Source organism: Gobio gobio, assembly GCF_949357685.1.
Source record: "Gobio gobio genome assembly, chromosome: 23".
NCBI classification, from domain to species: Eukaryota; Metazoa; Chordata; class Actinopteri; order Cypriniformes; family Gobionidae; genus Gobio; species Gobio gobio.
This window is the reverse complement of record NC_137119.1, coordinates 24,200,969-24,213,037: the sequence shown is the minus strand read 5'-3', so window position 1 is coordinate 24,213,037 and position 12,069 is coordinate 24,200,969. Positions and strand designations below refer to the sequence as shown.

The window sequence follows — 12,069 nt, the reverse complement described above, 5'->3', positions numbered from 1 at the left end:
AGGGGTTTAACAGTGCAGATTTCTCACGGTTCAGTTTATATCAAGTTTTGTGGTGGTCATTGTTTCGGTTTGGTCTCTATTAGAGGTGCATCAATCATGAAGCTTTAAGCAGATACCGATAGCTGATATTTTAACACTGTCTGTTGTTTCATTCATTTGGAGTTTTGGTACAGCCATTTAACTGAATTACCTGTTACTCTTGAAAATGATTCATACACATTTTGTGTTCAGTGAGATTGTGAGCAGAGCTGTCAATTACATTTCTTTTTAACTCTGCATTAAAGGTTTAGTTCACCCAAAAATGAAAATTAGCCCATGATTTACTCACCCTCAAGCCATCCTAGGTCTATATGACATTCTTCTTTCAGACGTTATTTAAAAAAATGTCCTGGCTCTTCCAAGCTTTATAATGGCAGTGAATGTTGCTCTGTTTTTGAAGTCCATAAAAGTGCGTCTATATCCATCATAACTGCTCCACACGGCTCTGGGGGGTTAATAAAGGCCTTTTGAAGCGAAGCGATGCGTTTGTGTAAGGAAAATATCCATATTTAAAACGTAATAAAGTAAAAATTCTAACTTCCGGCGGACCGTCTTCTGTATTCAGTTTACGGAAAAAGTGTAATGCCTCGCGCAGTTTAAAATTTTTACGCTACGTCTGACGACATTGCACACCAGTTACACTCGTCAGACGTAGCGTAAGCATTTTAAACTGCGCGAGGCGTTACACTTTTTCCGCTTCAGAAGGCCTTTATTAACCCCCCAGAGCCGTGTGGAGCAGTTATAATGGATATAGATGCACTTTTATGGACTTCAAAAAAAGAGCAACGTTCACTTCCATTATAAAGCTTGGAAGAGTCAGGACATTTTTTAATATAACTCTGATTGTATTTTTCTGAAAGAAGAATATCATATACACCTAGGATGGCTTGAGAGTGAGTAAATCATGGGCTAATTTTCATTTTTTGGGAGAACTAACCCTTTAAGGATATAATTTCTTTTCACAGCAAATATTGGTATATTTGACCCTGGACCACAAAACCAGTCATAAATCACCCAGGTATATTTGTGGCAATAGCCAACAATACATTGTATGGGTCAAAATTATCGATTTTTCTTTTTTATTATTGATAATTTATCGATTCAAAATGATAAATTTTTCTTTTATGCCAAAAATCATTAGGATATTAAGTAAAGGTCACGTTCCATGAAGATATTTTGTAAATTTCCTACCGTAAATATATCAAAAATGTATTACTACTAGTAAAATGCGTTGCTAAGGACTTCATTTGGACAATTTTAAAGGCGATTTTCTCAATATTTAGATTTTTTTGCACCCTCAGATTCCAGATTTTCAAATAGTTGTATCTCGGCCAAATATTGTCCTATCCTAACAAACCACGCATCAATGGAAAGCTTATTTATTCAGAATTTCAAACATTTAAACCTTATGACTGGTTTTGTGGTCCAGTGTCACATGTGATTTAATTGTCACATATTCAAAATAATTAATGTATTTCATTTAATTAAACTTTGATAGATTAACAGCCCTAATTACAGGTTTATTTTTATTTTTTTTTATAAAAATCACATTTGCTAATGTAGTAAAAATGTAATATTTTTCAGCATTATGGATATAATTTCATTTCACTTTTTGAAATTTTCATTTCGTTTTATTTTAGTTTTAGTATTTTTGTGCTGTTGTGTATCAAATAATGAAATTAATTTGAGCAAGTTTTGGTTATAGTCATGAAAATGTATTTTATTGCCATATCCTATTATATATTATATTATGTGTTATTATTTATTTTATAACAAATGTATATAACAAATAATAATTGTTAATCATAGGATGAACAGAGTTTTCAACAATGCATATTGAACCGTGGAAGGGAAAGATGTGCGTCTTTTACAGGTATGTTTGGCATTGACTTTTCTTAACTCTGGGGCTTCAGTTATTTCTGAAGAACTTATGGTGAATCATTTCCTCCCTGGACTGAGATGTTTGAGGACAGATATGGAGCAGCTCTCACCAGAGCATGAGGTATGACATCAAACATTTCAAAAATGTCCTAATTTTTTTCTTTTTTATGTCTACATGACATTACTACAGCAGCCGCCCATAATTCCTAATTAAATACAGACCATAAGATTGTGACCCTTTACTTAGCCTGGTCTGGTCTTGTCGTCTTAACGTTTTTTTTCACGCTGCATGTCATATAACCCAATTTCTATTTATTTAATTTCCTTTGCCTAGTAATATCCAGCTGATGTGCGTGTGTGTCTGTGTGTATGTCAGACTTCCCAGCAGTGCTCTAAGAATACATCCTCCTTTTCCCGTTTGTCCTTCAGGTTATTCTCAGTTCCATGATAAAGGAGTGTGAAATAAAGGTGGAAAACAAAGGCATTGGAGAGGCACAAGGGTGAGAAGACGCACTCTTTTATTTATTCATAGTTGGCTCACCACCTTATTTACTGTAAACAGAGCCACAAATCACTACATGTAAGGGGAAAATCGAATAAATACAGTGTCTATTTCTTCTGTTTTGGTATAAATAATCCCTGGCCACAAAAAGCAACAAGCGAACAAGTGTGCTCATTCAGTAGCAGAGTAAAAACAAACTAATTTCACAACACTTCCCAAGTACACCTCAGTCTTACAGTACTCAGGAAGGCTTTCCGCATGCTAATGTCCTTAATTTATCTGTTTGCATTCAGCTTGGGTTTGACTCAGTCTCTCCGCTGCTAGGATAGTTCCCGTCAGGCATTGCAGGCCACTGGCTTAGCCACATGATTATTGCAAACCCGCTCCATTCATGCTGTGCTTGTCGACCAATGGCATGGCAGCTTCGTATTACACTTTAAGCATCCGTGTAAAGCTAAATTCACTTATTTATCTCATTTTTCCATTCCAATTTGGGCTTTTTTCTTACATAAAAGGTAAAACAATATGCAGGAAATTGATTTTTATTTGCTTGAGTGTGCAAGTTTGAAGGGTTTAATGACTCTAGATGTAATGAAGAAGTGAGAGGGTATGTACAGTCAGATTTTTGCTTGCTAAGGGCTCTTTCTAACTGTGGGTTTCCAAAATGAAACGTACCCAGCTTGCGAACACGTGTGGCACTCTTTAAAACCTTTAACTTAAAGATGTGGCTTGATCGTAAACAGCACTTGTCGTCTTAATTTGACAGTCGTGTCTTAGCAACGCTTCCAGTGGTTTTGTTCCATGCCTCTGTGAGATATTTATAAATGTTTGAACTTTATAACTGCAGTGAAGTCTATCATTTCGACTGTCACGACAACTCATGATACATCAGTTGAATCTGCCTCTCACAGGCAGTGTAGGTTGTTCTGCCATGAGTTTTCCAGGTTCTTTTTATATTTAGTTAGTTGGGTGAGTGACATCTAAGCAGGGTTGTTTAGGGGGAACATGTTTTAGAGAGCAAGACATGTTGGGTATATAGCTGTGATGCTTATTAGTACATAAAGTCTACTTTTTGTGTTTTTAACCACATTTGGGTGTGATCATAAAACAGAGGTGGTGTTAAAATCTTCTATTCATCAACAATAATTATGTGTCATCTTGCAGTTGCATGAACTTGCACATTTTTCAACAAATAATCCTGAAAAATCACAAAAATATTCAGCAGCACAACTGTTTTCAACATTGATAATAATAAGAAATGTTTCTTGAATGGCAAATCAGCATATTAGAATGATTTCTGAAGGATCATGTGACATCAAGACTAGTGTAATATCGCTGAAAATTGAGTTTTGCCATCACATGAATAAAATATATACACTCACCTAAAGGATTATTAGGAACACCTGTTCAATTTCTCATTAATGCAATTATCTAATCAACCAATCACATGGCAGTTGCTTCAATGCATTTAGGGGTGTGGTATTGGTCAAGACAATCTCCTGAACTCCAAACTGAATGTCAGAATGGGAAAGAAAGGTGATTTAAGCAATTTTGAGCGTGGCATGGTTGAGAATGGGCCGACTGATTCAAGCTGATAGAAGAGCAACTTTGATTGAAATAACCACTCGTTACAACCGAGGTATGCAGCAAAGCATTTGTGAAGCCACAACACGCACAACCTTGAGGCGGATGGGCTACAACAGCAGAAGACCCCACCGGGTACCACTCATCTCCACTACAAATAGGAAAAAGAGGCTACAATTTGCACGAGCTCACCAAAATTGGACAGTTGAAGACTGGAAAAATGTTGCCTGGTCTGATGAGTCTCGATTTCTGTTGAGACATTCAGATGGTAGAGTCAGAATTTGGCGTAAACAGAATGAGAACATGGCTCCATCATGCCTTGTTACCTCTGTGCAGGCTGGTGGTGGTGGTGTAATGGTGTGGGGGATGTTTTCTTGGCACACTTTAGGCCCCTTAGTGCCAATTGGGCATCATTTAAATACCATGGCCTACCTGAGCATTGTTTCTGATCATCCCTTTATGACCACCATGTACCCATCCTCTGATGGCTACTTCCAGCAGGATAATGCACCATGTCACAAAGCTCGAATCATTTCAAATTGGTTTCTTGAACATGACAATGAGTTCACTGTACTAAAATGGCCCCCACAGTCACCAGATCTCAACCCAATAGAGCATCTTTGTGATGTGGTGGAACGGGAGCTTCGTGCCCTGGATGTGCATCCCACAAATCTCCATCAACTGCAAGATGCTATCCTATCAATATGGGCCAACATTTCTAAAGAATGCTTTCAGCAACTTGTTGAATCAATGCCACGTAGAATTAAGGCAGTTCTGAAGGCGAAAGGGGGTCAAACACAGTATTAGTATGGTGTTCCTAATAATCCTTTAGGTGAGTGTACATGCATATATTCAAATAGAAAATAGTTGTTTTAAATGAATAATATGTCAGTATTATTTTTATTTGTTTTGTTTTGGTGAACATAAGAAACTTTCCAAAACGTGATTTGTTTGTAATCAAATCATGTTTTGCATTAAATCATTTCAGGAAAGCATGATATTTTATTTATATATTTAAATTGACAATATAACAATAAATAGTGTTATTTTTACAGAAATATTTTAATATTTGCCAAATGCCATGCAGAGGGCACGTTATCATTTTCACGTCCTGCGCCACGTTGTTTAAATAGTAAATGCATCTGTTTGCCCATGGGCATGCTGGTCTGAAAACGAGGTGTGTTCAGGCGCATTGTTGGCGCGGTACTATTTTGAGGCAAATGAAATGGACTGCGCCATTGAACAACTGAAACCTGGTCTAAAGTCAATAGCGCAGTATGTTTTGTGTTTTTTAAAGGGCGTGTTAGTAATATGCGCCTATAGGTTGGTGCTCAACGTGCATACATTGTGTACATAAAATGCCTACATGTCATATAATGGATAGTCATTGCATGTATCAGAATTTAATTAGCCTACCTATTTTGCAGTAATTACGTGCAGATCCGTTTCCTTGCTAGAGAAGCATTCAGTTTTTCCGCTCGCAAATTCCACCATGTAAATAGTGAATCCACCATGGTGAGAGCGCAACTGGCTTTTAAAGGGAATGGGAGATGAGACTCTGATTGGTTTATTGCAAGATATGGCCAAAACACACCCATTACTAATCAAGAGAATAGGGACAACCCTTTTGGACCATGTGCTGGGCCCCCCGACCATTTTTCCCATTGTTAAAGGGTTAGTTCACCTAAAAATGAAAATCAGGGGCGGTTCTAGGATTTTCATTTTAGGGGGGCTTAGCCCCCAGTGAGGGTAGTTTAGGGTCCAAATTGCGCTATTAACTAGTAGCTTACTAACATGCATATCCATAGGATGGCTGTTTAGTAATACTTATAAAGCTCCCCCGAGAAAATGTTTATTTCTCTGATTTACATATGTGCATTTTAAGATGTTCTGAAGGCCAAAAAATTAGATAACAGTAGCTTGAAAACCATGTCACTGGGCAGTAGATTATTTGTCTTTCTTATCTCCACATCTCTCTTTTTTCTCTGTTTTTATCTTGCCCAGTCTCTTCCCCTCCTAACACTGAGCTTTAACTGATATAGTTTTTCCATTTTCGTCAGAGGAGAAAGTAAATATGGTTTACATATTAACATACTGATATTTATATGTTTTATGAATACTTTTCTTAGACACGTTAATTTACTGTTTATTAAAGTTTTAAGTTTATTAAATTAATTCACAAAATAAACACATTCATTACTAATCTTATGCCCAAAAGGCTACAGGCTGAAATAGCTGAGCTTTTTTATTGATTTACTGAAGGCTACAAATGGAATAATATTAATTTACAATATGTACACAATCATTATTAATCTTATGCCTAATCTGAAGAAAACGGTTTTGTTAATATTTCTTGTTTGTTCATTACATTATGAATCACATTGGCCTATTTTCAATTCAAATTGGCGAAATTAGACAAAAGTGTAGGCTATTCATTTGCCTGAATATTTTTGTCTTTGTTTAACATTTCTGACTTAAAGAAGCAGAGTCTTAGCTTACATTACTCTCACTTGACGTCGAGTCGTGCTGCTAAAATTCGCGTTTAGCCTCAGCAGATTCTGTGAACATAAAGCCCGCCTACTCTGATTTGATTGGTTTTCTCGAATATTTTGACATTGACGAGCGATGACAGACCAATGAGGCTCAGATGAACGCACACACCTCTGCTTCTGACGTGCGCTCTGCTCAGCGCCGCTGCGGATTGAAGAACACGCTGACTAAAAGACGGGACGAAGCCGAAGCCTCCCGCCAGTTTCATATGCTTTAACGGTTAATCACACATTTTTTAGGGGGGCTGGGGCAGAAGTACCTTAAAAAGGGTCTAGAACCGCCCCTGATGAAAATTGTGTCATTAATGACTCACCCTCATGTCGTTCCACACCCGTAAGATCTCCTTTCATCTTCGGAACACAGTTTAAGATATTTTAGGTTTAGTCTGAGAGCTTTCTGTCCCTCCATTAAAAATGTATGTACGGTATACTGTCCATGTCCAGAAAGGTGATAAAAACATCATCAAAGTAGTCCATGTGACATCAGTGGGTTAGTTAGAATTTTTTGAAGCATCGAAAATACATTTTGGTCCAAAAATAACAAAAACTACGACTTTATTCAGCATTGTCTTCTCTTCCGGGTCTGTTGTCAATCCGCGTTCACGACTCCGCAGTGACGCTGCTGACGTGTTATCTGGTGACAGATGTTACCAGATGTTCAGATGTTACCAGACAACACGTCAGCAGCATCTTACGTCTTACTAACCCACTGATGTCACATGGACTACTTTTAATGATGTTTTTATCACCTTTCTGGACATGGACAGTATACCGTACATACATTTTCAATGGAGGGACAGAAAGCTCTCGGACTAAATCTAAAATATCTTAAACTGTGTTCCCAAGATTAAAGGAGATCTTACGGGTGTGGAACGACATGAGGGTGAGTCATTAATGACATAATTTTCATTTTTGGGTGAACCAACCCTTTAAACTAGCAAAAGTGGATTCGGACGGCGTCGCCCTAAGCGCACTTGCGCTTTAGACCATGCGCTTAGATCGTTAAAATAGGGGCCAGAGAGTGAGGATACAAATGAATAGTTGAATTAAGAATGAATTAAATTAAAATGGACTGTTTGAACTGATTAATAAAAAACATCAATTAAACTTACCAAATCTATTGTAAAACTCCACTGTGTCACTGAAAAAAAAACACTGTGTCCTAACCAGACGTGATGCGATAAGATTCCAGCAACAAGCAATTTTTCTGTCCACATTAGTGTTGCACGATATTCCGGTACTATAAAGACTAAGAGATTGCGATACTCTGCCATTACAAATGGTAAGATACCACATTTTATTAATACTAGTACTTTAAGAATGACAGCATTCTAATAAGAGCTGTATCAATGTATAGTTCATTTATAGAGTGAAGACTATGCAATGTTTTTTTATATATTAGATTATTTATTTGATTATGTAATTTCTCACTTGAATGCTATTGTTTAACAAACCTACTGTAGCCTGAAAAATTGAAAAAGCACTGTTTTTTTTATTTATATCTTATTGTATTTGTCATATTGTCAGTAATTTGCATCTTTGCTTATTTTTAACAACAATGGGTTTTTAGTTTTTTTTTTTTAATTGTTTAAAATTTAGGAATTTTATTTTATTTACTGGTCATATTATTCAATTATTTTTACTGTTTTAGTTATTTGCTATGGTATCGAATCAGTAACTCGAGGTATTTTAGTCAGGTATCATATCGAAAGTCATAATTTTGGTATTGTGACAACACTCGTCCACACCAGACGCAACACTACTATGACAAATCACAGGCAATCAGAAGAGCATGTGGGCGGAGCTTTCTCCGCAAGCGCACTGGACTCGCAACAAAATTGATAAGTACATAATCAAATTCATAATTATAATATTATTAAAAATATGTACTGAGTGACTGAAACTATTTTTGTCATAGAATACACCTGTTTGTTTATTTATTTCCAAGATGTGAGGTGAATTATCCATTGTCACTTTTATGATAAAGATATTCAAAATCTTTGAACTAATTAAAACACATAATCAGCACCTGAGATTGTCATACTTTGTATGTTGTTCCAGCCACAAAGTCGAAGAAATAAAAACCGTTTCTAAAATAGAATTCCCTGTCGCTCAGCATTTTCTGTTGTGGCTGGTTAGGACAAAAACTCTGATTAACATGGAAAAGATACCTTTTATCAGGGTGACGTGTCACATCTGGTTAGGACACGGTGTATCATCCTTGCCAGTTTGTCCCTCTCAGCGCCCGGTGCTTAAGCAATCTTGAGTAGTGGGTGGATGTTCTTCTAACCTTTGAATGCTGTGCTGTCCCCTTTCAGGTCCATCTCCATTGCAGCGAGTCTGGTGGGCGAGGATGCGAAAACCAAGTTTCTAAGTAAGATGGGCCAGCTGACCACCTCGGGTGCCATGCTGGCTAATGTTTTCCAGAGAAAGAAATGAGAGCTGCTTGGGTGTTTCCCATGATCCTCCACTTTCTGGGATCTCCTACTTGAAGTCAATCGTCTGCCTTTCTTTTGTTCGTCTTTGATTTGATAGGCTGTATTTTTAACATATTTATGTCTTAAATTTATTCCAGCCTCCAAAGAAATTTGCACTCATGTTTCAATGTTTTCCTTTTTTTTTCTTCTTTTATTTCGATTTTATTTCAGAGGCTTATTTACATCACTACATTTGTTTTGGTTTTTTTGACAATGTGAACTTTATGAAATCAAAACAATGATTCCTTCCTTGTCTCGTTGTCTTTTATGTGTTGCTGTGACTCTGGAGAAAATTTTCTATAAGTGTGTAAAATTGTCCGGGGTTTTGTTTCTCTTATTTTGGATACGCTCCAACAGTAAATAACTGTAAAATACAGTGAACTGAGAGAACAGTACCCAATATCATGTATATTTGAACATTCGTGTCATAACATAAATAAAAAGCGAGGACCACTTGTGTACTTATGTACTTCTGATTCTGTGTGTTGTCTCTTGAACTCTCTTTTAGATGATTCTGTGCTTTCTCGGACATCTGGCTCGACGGCAATCATAATAAATCTGCACTTATGTACTTCTCATACAGCAAATCAGTAGCACATTGTTTGTTCCTCATGTCATCTGACTCAGAGGTTCATATCAGTTTATACACGGCTCGCAGATACATATTTTAAACTTCGACAGGTGTTACTACAATAAACGCATGGCCTTGAAAACCAACACACAAAAAAACTTGAACTACAAAGACATGGGCTTGTTTTTCTTCCACATTTGGAGAAAAGGTTTCAAAGTTCAAGGGCCTCTTGATCACATGGTCAGCAGTTGGCGGGAGAAAATACTGGCTGGGTTCTACAGAAGCCTTTGTGCAGGAATCATTTATTGACTGAAGGAGAACGAAATTTGCATATTCATTTTAATCTTTAACTTGTGTGTTTACCCTTATACTTATCACAAGCATAACATTTTATTTCTTGCAATTAATAGTTAAAAAAACTGCTTGTATTTGCATAAAATATTTTCTTTAGCACGAGGTGACCTGCGCATGATTTGGAGCCGATGTACTGTAGTATATGGAAATTTCATCAGCAGGGATAAGTTACTCATGAGAGCAGGGCAAGAGTTGAAGAGGATTGTGAGTCAGACGTCAGGAACACTTCCAAACCCGGAGAGAGTGGCTGCCTAAAACCACGGGAACATTCTGCCTCCGTGTTTTTATTCCTGTTGTGCTGTTGACTGAGTGCATAACAAGACCGAAAGCAGGAACTAAAAGGCTTTGAGTTTTGGCCAATATGCGACCACTTTGATGGCAAATTATAAAACGAAGGGATTTGGAGAGTGCCAGGTTCAGCCTGTGTTCCTCTCCGAAAGCTTAAAAGCACCGGCATATTTCTGTGTGAATCAAATATATATTTTACTGGTGTGAGGATGCATTTTACCCCGCCACAACAAAATAGCAATTGTATTTATTTGCTGGTTGATATGGCAGACTGGCCTGGACTCACTTGTTCCAGGGAATGGAGTTAATGTAGGCGATGGCTCTGGTTAAAGCAGAGAACATGGTAAAACAATGACAAATATAGAAGCCCTTTTCCACCACATAAGAAAAAGAATCATGCGTTGGTCAATCAAAATTATGGCATAAAAGATGGAATTTATAAGATAAGTCAAGAGATTAAAAATACAAAATCAAGTTTACATTATGAGAAAATCAATTTACAAAAAAAGTATAATTATAAGGAGTCAAAATTAGATGACAATGTCATAACTGACTCATAATTAGACAGTTGACTTTTTATCTCATAATTTTGACTTGTTATTTTCAACTTTTAGCTCATTTATAAATGAGTATCTTATAATTTCTACTTTTGTCAAATGATTTTCTCATAATTTTTACTTTTTATCTAAAAATATATTTGCGTCTAATCGTTTCGAACTTTTGTCATATTTTGGACTTTTTATCTAATTTCAATTTGTCAATGTTGACATTTTATGAGTTTGTCGATTATGATTAACCAAAATATGACATTTGTTCGTTTGTTGTGGAAATGGCTTCCATATTTACTTATATTTTAAGAGACTTGCTGACGTTGACACAGTCATGAGGGTCTGAAGATGCCCTCTCAGTGATGTAATTTCCTGTTGAATGCTTTTATGTTGTTTGCACCACACAGCTTTGAAATGGCGGGCAAGTTTTTGCAATTTTAAAAAGCAGTGAAACTTGTTTTTCTCTCAAAATGATGAAAGATTATACCAAACTACTTTTTACGGTTTTCTTTTTAAGCATCTTAAATTAAACTTTTTTTCCCTTCATTATAATATCAGGATATCATGCATCACCTGGACTTTTTTTTGACTATGCCCCCTAAAATATCAGTATGAATTTGAGTTAAGAAATCATAACATATTCACATCAGGTTGGGTTGATTGTGTTGTTTTTGTTTTCAGACTAGAACAATCAGTCTATTATGACATCTCTACAACTGACTTGACATAGCAGCTTTGAAAAGCCTCCAGGAATTGAGCACCTGATTTGCATGTGGGATGGTGCGATAGGTGCATGGAGGAGAGCGCATGGATGCCAAAACATGCCCTCGAGCTTTACTGATGACTGTTATTCAAAGCAGGCAGCGGTGGCTTAAAGGAACAGACACGGCAGCTTTGTGCTTGAAAGCGAGAGGATGGTGAATTAGTGAAACTTCTGGCAATCTTTCAACACCCCCACCTATGTCCCGAAAGCCTGACTGTCTGCCCCATTTACCCAATCAGACAGATGCCAAGTGAGCAATTATGAGATGACAGTTAAAGCAAGATAAGAATTACAGGCAAACATTTCACAGTTTAACATTAAATAGAGTGTCCTTCTGCTCACACTAGTGGACCATTAGTTTAATCTGAAACATTTATCGTTTAACTATATCTTATTCCTCTGCACTTTTTCTCCAGATTGGTTTTGAGGTCCTGGACCAGGAAGTTTTACAAGTCTCTGTTTCCTTATCAGTTACATGTTCTACAGGGCTGTCAAAAACAGGATTTAGTAACT

At 36.8% G+C, this 12,069-nt stretch overlaps 1 protein-coding gene across 18 annotated transcripts in view; it reads left to right on the top strand.

Moving 5' to 3' along the window:
- relch (RAB11 binding and LisH domain, coiled-coil and HEAT repeat containing) overlaps positions 1-9,507 on the top strand; it is a 71,277-nt gene extending 61,770 nt beyond the window's left edge. For all 18 annotated transcript variants that reach the window (XR_013815649.1, XR_013815650.1, XM_079805785.1 and 15 more), the window contains 3 exons: positions 1,953-2,041; positions 2,350-2,420; positions 8,874-9,507. Coding sequence is in view for 16 of the 18 variants with exons in the window: in XM_079805785.1 (XP_079661911.1) it covers positions 1,953-2,041; positions 2,350-2,420; positions 8,874-8,994 (281 nt within the window). In the remaining 2 variants the exon portion in view is untranslated. The remainder of the gene's footprint in view (positions 1-1,952; positions 2,042-2,349; positions 2,421-8,873) is intronic.
- Positions 9,508-12,069: the final 2,562 nt, after the last annotated feature.